At 45.1% G+C, this 15691-nt stretch overlaps 1 protein-coding gene across 3 annotated transcripts in view; it reads left to right on the forward strand.

The window, feature by feature from the left end:
• dock3 (dedicator of cytokinesis 3) overlaps positions 1-15691 on the forward strand; it is a 1512713-nt gene that overhangs the window by 319972 nt on the left and 1177050 nt on the right. For 2 of the 3 annotated variants that reach the window (XM_086001262.1, XM_086001257.1), the window contains exon 5: positions 12651-12747. In XM_086001262.1, coding sequence (XP_085857388.1) covers positions 12651-12747 — 97 coding nt within the window. Of the gene's footprint in view, positions 1-12650; positions 12748-15691 lie in introns of those variants that run through there. The other variant, XM_086001258.1, reaches the window with a different exon arrangement.

The raw sequence follows: 15691 nt of genomic DNA on the forward strand, positions 1-15691 counted from the left end.
ATACTAGTGGCATGGCTAGCAGGTGCACACATGATGGCTGTTTCTCAGGGTAGCAGTGTGTGTGTGCCCTCTCACTATCCCCTGTCAAAGCCTGCACCTGTGACAGATAAGAAGCAGGGCCAGGTTGCCCACAGAGAGGCACAGGAGTTACAGCCTGCAGTAGGCCTATCCCTGGACTTGCCTGTCCTCAGATGACCTGGACATACAGCAGCTGGCTACCTCATGCATTCCACCACTCATCACCTAGAAGAAACACTAGATAAGGTTAAGAGTTCCTACTTGACACACTGACACCACTGGGAAGCACCATGCTAAGAATCAGTAGGCATGCACATACACAGTAGGAGTTGACAACATTTTGGTGGCACAAAAGTAGTGTGTGAAAGTTTATTTTTAGAAAGGTGTTGAAGTTATTTTCATTGGGTAGTTCGAATGGGAGCTTTGGGAGGTGACCATAGAGGGTGCATCTGGAGGAAAGGGAGAAGATGTAGACTATGCCTTGGCTACATAATGATAGTCAATAGAAGGTCTCCTGCAGCTGGGAATAGGTTGTCCTCTACATCCTCTTCAGGCTGCTGCTGTTCTTTATGCTGCCTGTGAGGGTCTCCCTCCTCCAAGGCTTCCATGATGGAACCTCTTCGTAATGCAAAGTTGTGTAGCATGCAGTACATATTCATGATCCTTGTGATTCTAGCTGGATTATATTGTAGAATGCCCCCAGATTGATCTAGGCACCTGATGCAAGCCTTCAACATGCTGCTGGTATAATTATGACTCTGGTGGCTAAATGGACCTCATTATACTAATGCTCAGCATATGCCCTGAGAAACCACAAGGTGTCATCCACTATGGTGCACATGATGGCCTCAACTCCCAAAAGCCACCCAGAGCAAACAATTCATCTGTGACTTGCTTTATGCAGTCTGCACACCTGGTTTGAATGCACCCACCCATTGTAGGGAAGGTGCCTCTACTGTCTGAAAATGGTGGTGGAAAACTGGGCAAATGCAAAAGTAGGTAGGATGTGGCATAACAGTGCACCCTATTCCTACATGAAAATCAGTAGTACGACACGGAAAATCCAGCCTCTTGTACGATGTGCTAGTATTTGCTCTTCTTTTCCCAGAGTTATGTTTTAGTTCTCAAGTCTTCATAACTCTATTCCCTATTCTTTTAATCATGGCCATCTCATGCTTTTTAGAGAGATGATTTTTTTGTCGTCTTATTTCCCCTTCCCCACCTCATCCCCACAGATGTAATGGTCCTGTATGGCAAGGATCTTCTCCAGATTATCAAAAGTTTAATTCAAAACTTGGGGTAATTACTGAGCTCAACCATGCGCCTGCTCCATTGAGGGCCGATTTGCAGGTGACCAGACATTTTGGATGATCCTGTCTCCATTTTTACTGAGTAAATTTTTCTAGTGATGAAGAGGATGATCTTGTTCATCTTTAAATACTTATGAGGCACTTCAACATGGTCCCATGACATGTAAAACAGTATGGTAACCAAGAGTTTGAGAGTCTGTACTTGGATGATTTTGGGAAATAGTCCTTGCCCCTTCCTTACCCACTCTCACAAGGTACTGGAAGCAATGAATAATTCCACTTAAGGTGGTCAGGGTGGAATCCCTATGTTAGATTCATACAGACTCAGCAGAAGTCTTGTCCACTTTTTTAAATCAACTCCTCAGTCGTGTTTCTTCTGCAACAGAAGCATAGCAAAGTAGCTGTTCAGAATGGGGACTTTGTACCCTATCAAGAGAACACTTTCCTCAAATTTTGTTACACCACAACATTGCCTTTACAATTATTTTTATGTTCTCGGTCTAATGGTGGCAACCCCTTTTATAATAGGACCATTCTGCTAACAAGCAGCAGGGGTCCCATTCAGTTACTTTGAATGTAATTTACATTGGTTTGTGATATTGCAATCATGCAGTCACCATTATTGAAGTGCCCAATCTCATCACCAACTTATTAACTTGTTTCTAGTACACTGACAACAGTGGTTATTTCACTGTCATGACGCCAATAATTTAGAATTGATGTTGCTTGGAACTAGATGACTGAGTTCCCATGCTGTCCTATGAGTTGCTGGAACAGAATTCTGGAAACCCAATGATCCATCATTCTTTTAGTCCTAGTTCCTTTATGGAATTGCTCCATTTCCAATCCAGAGTTTTTCCAAAAACTGAACATGAGGCATGCAAGAGTAATTTTGAGAATCTCATATTGGCCTTGAAACTCTTTGGCCTAGAAATTGGGTTGGGGCGCCAAAGTGGCGCAAAAGTCGCCTGAGCGCAGGATTTAGCGCAGTGATCGGAGTAATACCGATCGCCAGAAATTCAGTTTCAGTGCCCCTCGAGGGAGACGGGGCGAGGCTCGAGGCGCTCCGCGTCCCTCTTAGGGCGCTGAAACTGATTATTGCAGCGCAACGTGCCGCAGCGCCACATGCTGCGGCAAGGCACGCTGTGGTACTGCAGGCCTTCCTCCCACTGTTAAGGGGGAGGTGCCTGCAACAGCGCGATCCCCGCTCACGAGTGCCGGCAAATGAGCCTGGCACCAAGGAGAAGTGCCGGGCTCTCGGGAAACAGCCAGCAATGCCGCGGGGGGGGGGGGGGGGCTGCTGGCAGGCGGCCGCCCCGCACCTCCACCTTAACTTGCACCGCTGCCGGCAGAGTAAGGCCCCGCGAACCGGGCGCGGGTAGCGAGCGGCGCAACTGCGGTGTTCGCTACCAAATATCACGAATGGGGCGCTGCGCACACCGATGACGTCATCGGTGGCGGCGCAGCACAAATGCCTAACGCCACCATTAGCGCCCCTACTGAATATCACCGGAGACGCAGCCAGTGGCGCTACAGCCACTGACTGCCTCTTTAGGCGCTAACAGGTGGCGCTACTCACCCAATTTCTCTCCCTCTATCTTCTGACATTCTGCAGTTGAACCTTGCTGTTAAATGTCAGTACATCACAGGTAGGATCTTCTATTTTATAGGGTAAAATCCTGGTAAATATTTTGATGGTCTAGCTATTGAAAAAGAACTGTTGTAAGCAAAACCACTTTTTTCTGGATGTAATGTTAAACCGAGGTCATATCTGTCCCACTGATTCAGGTAGATGTTGAAGATCTTTGGTACTATTCAAAAAAGACCAGAGATTCTCCCAATGTCCTGGCCAACATTCCTTGCTCAACCAATAGTACTACAAAAACAAATTAACTAGTCATTCTACTTGTCAATCTCAGAGCATGTGGTGGAAGGGTTAGGAATACGTATAGAGTAGAGGAAAATAAGTTTGTCATTTGGTCGGCAGATAGATATCTTTTAGTTCTGTCATGTATCCAGCACTTAATCAATGTTTGAAACCTAGTTCTGAAAAGACACATACTAAAGGTATCGCAGCTTTTTTTAATGTTAACGCTCTCTGGCATCCAACTTCATAATGAAAATGTGCAAGTCTTAGCACTTCATAAGCCAACCCAACCCAACCCTCCCTTTCACCTGAGTATTAAATTATTACTTTATTATTTCTGAATTTAACCCAGACAGATTCCATATGAACACCACTAATGTGTTCTTAGTTAATGACGCCACCTGCTTTTTTCTTTGGCTGTCTCCTGAAAATGTTATAACCAGGAATATTTTAGTTCCCAGTTTCACCCCAGCTGAATTCAAGTTTCTGTCATGGCTACACCATCATTTCCCCTTATTCTAATTAGTGGCTTTAGTTCCCTGATATAATTTCTGATGCTTTGCACATTCACACGTAAACACTGCAACCCTGCCTCATTACGGCTTTCCTTACCCTCTCTCCTACCTGGCTTAAGATATGTTTTTTGATGCCCCCCATGATTACTGTTTTAGACTACTTTTCCTCTACTCTATACTTATTCCTAGCCCTTCCACCACATGCTCTGAGATTAGCCCTTCATCCACCCTATAAAATCCTCCCCCCATTGGTCTTTTACCTTCTGCAAGCACATTGGTACCAGGCGACAGGTGTGCATAAAAAAATGGAAGGGTTCCTAAATCAATTGAGTTGAAGAGGTCTCCACCTGCTTTACAATGAACACAAGTCTACTGTGCAGAACCACACATTCAGCACAGGTTCATGTGAAATTTTCAGTCTCTTTCAGAAATAAGTGCATTTCTGTTAAGTTAGTTAATAGTCTATTAAATAGAGGCATGGCAGAGCACCTCAGTCCTGTGGAATGCACATCTTGTGCCATGGGGGAACTCCAGGATGCTTCCCGTATCCTGAACAACCACGTGCAGAAAGTGTCATCAGCTGGAGGTGCTTGAGCTCCGGGTTTCGTAGCTTGAGTAGCAGCTGGTGTCACTGCGGTGCATCCGTGAGGCTGAGAGCTACGTAGATAGCATGTTTCAGGAAGTGGTCATGCCGCAGCTTAAGAGTGTGCAAGCAGAGAGGGAATGGGTGACCACCAGACAGACAAGGAGTACCAAGGCACAGAATGTACTCTGGGTGGGGGACTTCAATGTCCATCACCAAGAGTGGCTCGGTAGCACCACTACTGGTTGAGTCCTGAAGGACATAGCTGCCAGACTGGGCCTGTGGCAGGTGGTGAGAGAACCAACACGAGGGAAAAACCTACTTGACCTCGTCCTCACCAATCTACCTGTCGCAGATGCATCTGTCCATGACAGCATTGGTAGCAGTGACCACCGTACAGTCATCGTGGAGACGAAGTCCCATCTTCAAACTGAGGACACCCTCCATCGTGTTGTGTGGCACCACCACCGTGCTAAATCGGATAGATTCAGAACAGATCCAGCAGCTCAAAACTGGGCATCCATGAGGCGTTGTGGGCCATCAGCAGCAGCAGAATTGTATTCCACCGCAATCTGTAACCTCATGGCCCGGCATATCCTTCACTCTACTATTACTATTAAGCTTGGTTCAATAAGGAGTGTAGAAGAGCATGCCAGGAGCAGCACCAGGCATACCTAAAAATGAGGTGCCACCCTGGGGAAGCTGCAACACAGGACTGCATGCATGCTAAAAAGCAGAAGCAGCATCCTATAGACAGAGCTAAGCGATCCCACAATCAACGGCTCAGATCAAAGCTCTGTAGTCCTGCCACATCCAGTCGTGAATGGTGGTGGACCATTAAACAACTAACGGGAGAAGGAGGCTCCATGAATAGCCCCATCCACAATGATGGTTGAGCCCAGCACGTGAGTGCAAAAGACAAAGCTGAAGCGTTTGCAGCCATCTTCAGCCAGAAATGCCGAGTGGATGATCCATATCAGCCTCCTCCTGAGGTCCCCATTACCACAGAAGCCAGTCTTCAGCCAATTCAATTCACTCCACGTGATATCAAGAAACGGCTGAGCGCACTGGATAGAGCTGTGGGCCCTGACAACATCCCGGCTGTCATGCTGAAGAATTGTGCTCCAGAACTAGCAGCGCCTCTAGCCAAGCTGTTCTAGTACAGCTATAATACTGGCATCTATCCGACAATGTGCCAATTACTGCGCCATCAGTCTACTCTCAATCATCAGCAAAGTGATGGAAGGTGTCGTTGACAGTGTTCATCAAGCAGCACTTAGTCACCAATAACCTGCTCACTGATGCCCAGTTTGGGTTCCACCAGGACCACTCGGCTCCAGACCTCATTACAGCCTGGGTCGAAACATGGACAAAAGAGCTGAATTTCAGAGGTGAGGGGAAGAGTGACTGCCCTTGACATCAAGGCAGCATTTGACCGAGTGTGGCATCAAGGAGCCCTAGTAAAACTGAAGTCAATGGGAATCGGAGGGGAAAACTCTCCACTGGCTAGAGTCATACCTAGCACAAAGGAAGATGGTTATGGTGGTTGAAGGTCAATCATCACAGCCCCAGGACATCGCTGCAGGAGTTCCTCAGAGTAGTGTCCTCGGCCCAACCATCTTCAGCTGCTTCATCAATGACCTTTCCTCCATCATAAGGTCAGAACTGGGGATGTTCGCTGATGACTGCACAGTATTCAGTGCCATTCGCAATTCCTCAGATAATGAAGCAATCCATGCTTGCATGCAACAAGACCTAGACGATGTTCAGGCTTGGGCAGATAAGTGGCAGGTAACATTCGCGCCACACAAGTGCCAGGCAATGACTATCTCCAACAAGCGAGCGTCTGACCACTGCCCCTTGACATTCAACGACGTTATCATCACCGAATCCCCCACCATCAATATCCTGGGAGTCACCATTGACCAGAAACTTAACTGGACCAGCCACATAAATACTGTGGCTACAAGAGCAGGTCAGAGGCTGGGTATTCTGCGGCGAGTGTCTCACCTCCTGACTCCCCAAAGCCTTTCCACCATCTACAAGGCACAAGTCAGGAGTGTGATGGAATACTCGCCACTTGCCTGCGTGAATGCAGCTCCAACAACACTCGAGAAGTTAGACAACATCCAAGACAAAGCAGCCCGCTTGATTTGCACTCCATCCACCTCCTTAAACATTCACTCCCTCCACCACCGGCGTACCGTGGCTGCAGTGTGTACCATCTACAAGATGCACTGCAGCAACTCGCCAAGGATTCTTCAGCAGCACCCCTCAAACCCGTGACCTCTACCACCTAGAAGGAGAAGGGCAGCAGCAGGCGCGTGGGAACACCACCACCTCCAAGGTCTACGCCATCCTGACGTGGAAGTATATCGCCGTTCCTTCATCATCGCTGGGTCGAAATCCTGGAGCACTCTCCCTAACAGCATTGTGGGAGTACCTTCACCATACGGACTGCAGCAGTTCAAGAAGGCGGCTCTCCGCCACCTTCTCAGGGGCAACTAGGGATGGGCAATAAATGCTGGCCTTGCCAGCAACGCCCACATCCCATGGACAAATTTTTTAAAAAGGCAGGTAGTGCAGGAGTCCCCTGAGTACATCTCACTCTCTAACCGCTATTCAGTTCTAAATACTGGTGAGGATGATGGTTCCTCTGGGGAGTACAGCCAGAGCCAAGTCCTTGACACCACGGGTGGCTCATCTGTACAGGGCGGAGGAGGAAGATCAGGAAAGCAGTAGTGATAGTGTAAGGTTCGCAAAATTCTGCAAAACCTCAGAACAGAAGGAAAGCCTTATTTTAAACGATTTTGGAACGTCACAGAAGAAATCTGTAAAAAAGGATAAAATGTATGGTTGGGCCTAACACAAGAATTCAGGGTTAAATTACACATTTTCCCTAAATGTAAGGAAGGAAGAGATTTTGGACTGTTTTAAGGTGATATTGGGCCAAAGGGATTTAAAAATAAAAATCCCAGGAAGATTTGGCTGGTTTAAAAGGCATGTTCAGACTTGAAAAAAAGGCTGTGACACAGGGGAGGTGGGGTGGGCCCCCGAGTTTGGATATTGGACAGTCTGGGAATGTCCTGGGCCACCCCAGCTTTACATAAGGACAACAAAACCTGTTCCCGCCAAAATTCGCAGAGCCAAGGCACATGAATAAAACAGTACATGTCCCTAGCAACACAAAGGAAAGAACATAGTCCAACAGGAACCAACATTAAAACAGCAGTCCAAAACCAATCAGAGATTGACAAACATTTTGCATTTTTAAACTGGTTTCAAGGCAATCCCGAAACCAGTTAAAGGCCGATTAAGAGTTAGATGGACCATCCTCGTTAAATTCAGATGGGCCATCCCCGAAGCTTGTAAAAGTTTTAAACCTATTGAAAATAACAAGCCCGCCAAATTTAACAAAGAAACCGAGATTTGGCGGTCAGATAAGCCAGGCCCCAAATTAGTATAATTGAGGCCTGCCTTTTCAGTGTACAGTTCAGTTCATCATCAGACAGCTCAGTGCAGTTCAAGTTTAGCCAACCAGTTAGAGAGAGAGAGATCATCATCGGAGACTTGAAGGAAGGAAGAAGAAACGGAGATCGCGGCAATCAAAGGCCTAAAGAAACCAACAACCACCGATATTACCACCAACCAGGTAATATTGGGCCACCGCGACCAACAAGAAACCAACCGCTGAAAACTCGAAAACCAAAGACTTGTTTCCACTCTACAGGCTAGTCTGACTTACCCCTGGGTAAGATTTGGACACAAAAGACCCTAAAACTTGCCCTAACCAAAGAAAATTGGGTACTTGCCCAATACATCCAACAGCGCGACTAACCGCATCAGCGGACCAACCCAAACTGAAGACCCAACACAGATGCAGTCTTCTACCACGTCCGGGGTACGGCAGGCCCCAACCGCCACAACTAAGGAGAACCCCGAAATCGCGAACCTCTACAATCTGTCAAGAAAGTCGTTTTGGTGAGCATTTCCTGGTCCTCTGGATTCCAGCCTAGTTAGTGTAGTGGGGTTGGGAGGGTAAGGGATTTTGTATATTGTAATTCTCCCTCGCTTGTTCAGAGTGTTCCCCACCCTTTTTTACAGTATAAGTTTTATTGTATTGTATATTTTCCTGTCTCAAAATAAAGATCTGAATTCTTTTGACCAACCCAGGTGTCTGTTGCAAGTTCATTACAACCCCCAAATAAGTCCAAAGTCTAGAACAAAAGGGAGTGGGAGCGATTCGAACCGCTCAAAGGAGGCAGAGGTGAAGCTGACAAACAACCCACACACCACCCCTTACAATAGGGGATTCAATAGTTAGGGGAACAGACAGACATTTCTGTGGGCGCAGAGGTGATTCCAGGATGGATATATTGCCTCCCTGGTGCCAGGGTCAATGATGACACTGAGCGGCTGCAGGACATTCTGAGGAGGGGAGGGTGAACAGCCAGAGGTCAAGGTCCATATCTGTATAAACGACATAGGTAGAGTGAGGGATGAGGTCCTGCAAGCAGACTTTAGGGAGCTAGGAAAGAGATTAATAAGCAGGACCTCAAAGGTAGTAATCTCCGGATTGCTCCCGGTGTCATGAGCTAGTGAGTATAGAAATAGGAGGATAGAGCAGATGCGAATGCGTGACTAGAGAGATGGTCCAGGAGGGAGGGCTTTAAATTCCTGTGATATTGGGACCAGTTCTGGGGGAGGTGGGACCTGTATGGGTTGCACCTCAACAGAGCTGGGACCAATATCCTCGCGGCGGGTGGTGGTGGGGGTCATTGCTCATGTTGTTGGGGAGGGTTTAAACTAATTTGGCAGGGGGATGGACACCGGGATGTAGCATTAGAAAGGAGAAACAAGATGCACAAAAGATTGGGAGAGACAGATAGCACTAGAGTAAGAAATAGTCCGGTATTAGTGGGGTCAGACTAAGAGAGACTACAAGAAGATCTAAGATAGGTTTACAGTGCATCTGTGTAAATGAACAAAGTGTGGTAAATAAGGCTGGTGAACTGCAGGCACAAATAGCCACATGGGAATATGATGTTGTGGCGATAACGGAGAACTGGCTCAAGAAAGGGCAGCATTGGGTACTAAATATTCCTGGCTATAAGGTGTTCAGGAAAGTAGGGAAGGAAACAAAGGAGGTGGGGTGGCAGTATTAATTAAGGAGAATATTAGTGTTGGAGAGAATGTCCTGGAGGGGTCCAGGTCAGAAACTATTTGGCTAGAGTTAAGAAACAATAGAGGTGCCATTACACTACTAGGTGAATTCTATAGGCCACCAACTCGTCGGAAGGATATAGAGGAGCAAATTTGCAGGGAAATTAGAGAGGTGTAAGAACTATAGAGTAGTGTTAATGGGGGACTTCAACTATCCTAATATAGACTGGGATGGTAATAGTGTAAAGGGCAGAGAGGGGTAATAATTTCTGAAGTGTGTTCAGGAGAACTTTCTTGATCAATACGTTTCCGGCCCAACGAGGAAGGAGGCATTACTGGATCTAGTTCTGGGGAATGAGGTGGGTCAAGTGGAGCAAGTGTCAGTAGGTGAACATTTAGGGGACAGTGATCATAGTATCATAAGGTTTAGATTAGCTATGGAAAAGGACAGGGAGTAATCTAGAGTAAAAATACTTGATTGGAGGAAGGCCAATTTCAGTGTGTTGAGAATGGATCTGGCCCAGGTAAGTTGGAATCACAGATTGGCAGGCATAACTGTAATTGAACAATGGGCTGCCTTTAAAGAGGAGATGGTTCGGGTATAGTTGAGGTATATTCCCACGAAGGGGAACGGTAGGGTAACCAAAGTCAGAGCTCCCTGGAAGACAAAAGAGATATTGAGTGAGATGAAGCTGAAAAAGACAGATGTCAGGTTGCGAATACAAGTGAGAACTGGGCTGAATATCGAAAGTTCAGAGGGGAAGTGAAAAAGGAAATAAGAGGGGCAAACAGAGAGTATGATAATAGATTGGCAGCTAATATAAAAGGGAATCCAAAAGTTTTCTATAGGCATATAAATAGTAAACGGGTAGTAAGAGGAGGGGTGGGGCCAATTAGGAACCAAAAAGGAGACCTATGCATGGAGGCAGAGGGCTTTGCTGAGGTACTAAATGAATACTTTGCATCTGTCTTTACCAAGGAAGAAGATGCTGCCAAAGTCATAGTGAAAGAGGAGGTTGTGGATGGGCTAAAAATTGATAGAGGTGGTACTAGAAAGACTGGCTGTACTTAAAGTAGATAAGTCACCAGGACCAGATGGGATGCATCCTAGGATGCTGAGGGAAGTAAAGGTGGAAATTGTGGAGGTACTGGCCATAATCAGCCAATTCCTGGATACAGGGACGGTGCCAGAGGTCTGGAGAATTGCAAATGTTACACCCTTGTTCAAAAAAGGGTGTAAGCATAAACCCAGTAACTACAGGCCAGTCAGTTTAAGTGTGGTGGTGGGGAAGCTTTTAGAAACGATAATCCGGGACAAAATTTACAGTCACTTATATAAGTGTGGATTAATTAAGGAAAGCCAGCACGGATTTGTTAAAGGCAAATCGTGTTTAACTAGTTCGATTGAGTTTTTTGATGAGGTAAAGAAGAGGGTTGATGAGGGCAATGCAGTTGATGTGGTGTACATGGACTTCCAAAAGGCGTTCGACAAAGTGCCACTTAATAGGCTTGCCAGCAAAGTTGAAGCCCATGGGATAAAAGGGACAGTGGCAGCATGGATATGAAATTGGCTACGTGACAGGAAACAGAGAGTAGTGATGAATCGTTATTTTTCTGACTGGAGGAAGGTTCCCTAGGGGTCGGTACATGGACCACGGCTTTTCTTGATATATATTAATGACTTAGACTTGGGTGTACAGGGCACAATTTCAAAATTTGCAGATGACCCAAAACTTGGAAGTATAGTGAACAGTGAAGAGGATAGTGATAAACGTCAAGAAGACATAGACAGGCTGGTGGAATGGGCGGACACGTAGCAGATGAAATTTAACGCAGAAACATGCACTTTGGTAGGAAGAACGAGGAGAGGCAATATAAACTAAAGGGTATAATTCTAAAGTGGGTGTAGGAACAGAGAGACCTGGGGGCATATGTGCAAAATTGTTGAAGGTGGCAGGGCAGGTTGAGAAAACTGTTAAAAAAGCATACGGATCCGGGGCTTCATAAATAGAGGTATAGAGTACAAAAGGAAGGAAATTATGATGAACCTTTATAAAACACTGGTTTGGCGCAACTGGAGTATTGTGTCCAATTCTGGGCACTGCACTTTAGGAAGGATGTGAAGGCCTTAGAGAGGGTGCAGAAAAGATTTACAATTAGTAGAATGGTTCCAGGGATGAGGGACTTCAGTTACGTGGATAGACTGGAGAAGCTGGGGTTGTTCTCCTTAGAGCAGAGAAAGTTGAGAGGATATTTGATAGAGGTGTTCAAGATCATGAGGGGTCTGGACCGAGTAGATAGAGAGAAACTGTGGCAGAAGGGTCAAGAACCAAAGGACACAGATTTAAGGTGATTGGCAGAAGAATCAAAGGCGACATGAGGAAAAACGTTTTTGTGCAGTGAGTGGTTCTGATCTGGAATGCACTGCCTGAAAGGGCGGTGGAGGCAGATTCAATCGTGGCTTTCAAAAAGGAATTGGATAAGTACCTGAAGGAAAAAAATTTGCAGGGCTACGGGGAAAGGGCGGGGGAGTGGGACTAGCTGAAGTGCTCTTGCAGAGAGCCGGCATGGGCTCGACAGGCCGAATGGCTTCCTTCTGTGCTGTAACCATTCTATGATTCTATAGAAAACTTACAAATTGGAAATACAGGAAACTTTGTGCTATCCGGAGGTGAGCTATCCGGCAATCTGGAGCCACCGGCAAAAATCAGCGCCGTTTTTTATTCTTTGTTTGTTTTTTTTGCTTTGTTTGAACAGTCAAGCTGTGCAAGGTCTGTAGCTATAGCAACAGCTTCAGCTACAGAGCTTTAGGGCCACACCCGAGTGTTTAGAAGCTGTTGCTGAGCAACAGTGTTTGTTGTCAAATACGGAGATAAGAATCTCCGTATCTCTCAACATTAACTCTGGAGAGTACGGCAGTTTTGAGGCAACTGCAGTTTTGAGGCAACGGCAGCAGCTCGGTCCCGTGGGTGCCGGATAGCACAAAGTTTCCTGTATGTTGTTGGTGGTGCAAGAGGTCATTTGAAAGTTGGAGCCAAAGTAGAAAAGTAATGCATTTGCCACCACTCGCCATGCTCATTTTGATGAACAGTTGTTACAGAAAACATTAAAAAAATTAATTTGAGATAAATGTTTATTGTGTTTTTTTAGAGCTGTAAGGCTGTTAAAGCAATCCTTTGTGTTTTATTTTGCAGCCAGTTTGAGACCGTGGTTCCAGTGGAAGATTCCATTGTTACTGAGGTCACAGCCACATTACAAGAATGGGTGATGCTCTGGAAACAGCTGTATGTGGTAAGCACATGTCAAATTTGTCAGCAATTGGAAAAAATTGTTGTGAAGTGATTGCAAGCTCAAATTCGTTTCAGTGTTTATATTGTGGGAGCATTTGATTCAATGAAACAATGTGGAACAAATCCCGAGTTCTTAAAGATATTAACTTGGCACACGAGAGCCGTTTACATTTATATTCTGTCCCTGTCCTCAAGTTTCTATCAAAAAATGTATAAATTGAACATTTAAGGGGATCGGTTCCAGTAATACCGTGGTATAACAAGAACTAAAGATGTGATGAAGTGCATTAAAAATGGAGGCCCAGCCTATATTTTTGGTTGGGTCGTTGCATATAAAACTGCTTCACGGGGTGAAGGGAATTGAAGAAAGTTGTCTGGGGCAAGTCACAAGTAGCCAGGGCATGCTGTACAGTTCAAAAACATATTTAGATGAAAGTGTATAATAATGTTTTAATTTCCATACTTGCAAAAATTGTATAAAATCTACAAGTAAAATGTGTTAAATTCTGCCTTTCTATTCAGAATAGTTAAGACATTTTGTTTGTAACCTATTTTGTAACATGCTTTTCTCCCCCAGTCTTTTAGGGCTACGAGTGTAGGCAGGCAAACACCCTTCTGCCAATATCACTCTAGCCATCCGCCGGGAGGTACATGTCCGCAGCAGAGGTTGACTTTGGCTCCATTTTTACCTCCTTCCTTCTTGGGAAATGCTTTGCCTTTTCAGCCCGAGAATTCTTCATGTGGGAAATAGCAGCATTTCAAAATATTTAAATTTCAGAGAATTATGGTTCATTGATGTTGATTTCAGAAGATCTTTGTAGTTTATTGAGTATGGAATGTGCCAATTCTGAGCTTTTAAGGACAATGTGATTTATTTTATACCAAGTATACTCTGGACTATTCCTTTAGCTACAGAGTGAGAGGATTTAGTTCCAGGACTACGTTTAAAATCCAACTTCACGTCCCTGATCAGTTTTCTGTAAGACTTCATTCACTTGTTTTAGCTTTCTTGTGTAGTTCAGAAAGGCTTTTTGTGTGGTTTGATTGTGGCATGAGTGGGGAACCATCTAACACGTCATTCAAAGTGTTTAGTGCAGATCAATAAGTCAAGTTATTCACTTCAATTGAAACATCTATTTGATTGCAATCCTGGGATCTTTTTAATGTAATAAGTTTGATTGACAGCTCTTTGTGAGGTGAGGAAGTGAGCCAGGTTTGTAAGAGGGATAAAAAAGAAAGAAAGACTTGCATTTATATACAGTAGCGCCTTTCACGACCACTGGATGTCTCGAAGCGCTTTACAGCCAATGAAGTACTTTTGAAGTGGAGTCACTGTTATAATGTGGGAAATGCGGCAGCCAATTTGCACAAACTCCCACAAACAGCAATGTGATGATGACCAGATAATCTGTTTTTGTTACGTTGGTTGAGGGATAAATATTGGCAAGGACACTGGGGATAACTCCCCTGCTCTTCTTCGAAATAGTACCATGGGATGTTTTACGTCCACCTGAGAAAGCAGACAGGGCCTTGGTTTAACGTCTCATCACTGCACTGGAGTGTCAGCCTAGCTTTGTGCTCAAGTCCCTGGAGTGAGACTTGAGTCCACAACCTTCTGACTCAGAGGCGAGTGTGCTACCAACTGAGCCACAGCTGACACTGATCCTGTTTCTTTGTAATACCTTTGACCAGCAGTTTCATAGTCAGTAGCTTTCAGTGGTGGACTTATACCTGGTCGCCTGTGCTCACCTGACCAGTCATTCTGATTCCTTCAGAGATATGAGCTTAGTCAGAAAACTTCATGGTAACAAGTAGCCACATAACTAAGTTTTAAGCACCAGTTTTCGCTTGAGGTTTAGTGCATGAGATGTGACTTTTTGGTTTTGACATTTCGAGGAGATTAGTAAACACTTGTAATTAATTGTAAATTTAATGCCGATCGTTCATTTGCCTGTCTTATGTGCAATAAATGAATCTGATGGTTTATAACCTAAGCCAGGAGTCTGATAGAGTTCCACCAGCCAAAGTCAAGGAGATCACATGGCAGCTGATGAACTATCCTGAAGCCAGGGTGCAGTGCCAAAGGTTCTCTTTTTGTCTCCTGGGTCCCACTACCTTTACCTAGATATTGGGCAGGTAAAGGCACTTTCTGGACAGAAGGGGACATGAGGTTTACTTACAGGATTAAGTGAGTGGGCAAAAATGTGGCAGATGGAGTTCAATGTGAGGAAGAGTGAGGTCCCCCACTTTGGACCCAAGATAGAGAGATCAGAGTATTTTTTAAATGGTGACAAGTTGGGAAGTGTGGAGGAGCACAAAGATTTAGGAGTCCAAGTACAGAAATCACTAAAAGCTAGTTGACAGGTACAAAAAAATAATTAAAAGGGCTAATGGAATGTTGGCCTTTACCTCAAGGAGGCTGGAATACAAAGGGGTATAAGTTATGTTACAGTTAAATAAAGTTCTGGTTAAACCCCATTTAGAGTGCTGCGTCAGTTCTGGGCACCGCACTTAGGAAAGCTATATTGGCCTTGGAGGGGGTGCAGCACAAATTCACCAGAATGATGCCAGGGTTAAAAAGGTTAAATTATGAGGACAGATTGCATAGACTAGGCTTGTATTCCCTCTTAGTACAGAAGATAATGGGGTAATCTGATTGAGGTGTTTAAGACGATTAAAGGAGTTGATAGGGTAGATGGAGAGAAACTATTTCCTCTGGTGTGGAAGTCCAGAACAAGAGGGCATAACCTTAAAATTACAGAGAGACTGTTCAGGGTTGATGTAAGGAAACACTTCTTCACACAAAGGGTAGTGGAAATTTGGAACTCTCCCCCCCCCCAAAAAGCTCTGAGGCTAGGTCAGTTGAAAAAACTGAGATTGATAGATTTTTGTCAGGCAAGGGTATTCAGGGTTACGGAACCTAGGCTGGTAGATGGAGTTAAGAT

The sequence above is a fragment of the Somniosus microcephalus genome, chromosome 11, assembly GCF_052327205.1.
Source record: "Somniosus microcephalus isolate GS21.2 chromosome 11, FLI_Smic_1.0, whole genome shotgun sequence".
Classification (NCBI taxonomy): Eukaryota; Metazoa; Chordata; class Chondrichthyes; order Squaliformes; family Somniosidae; genus Somniosus; species Somniosus microcephalus.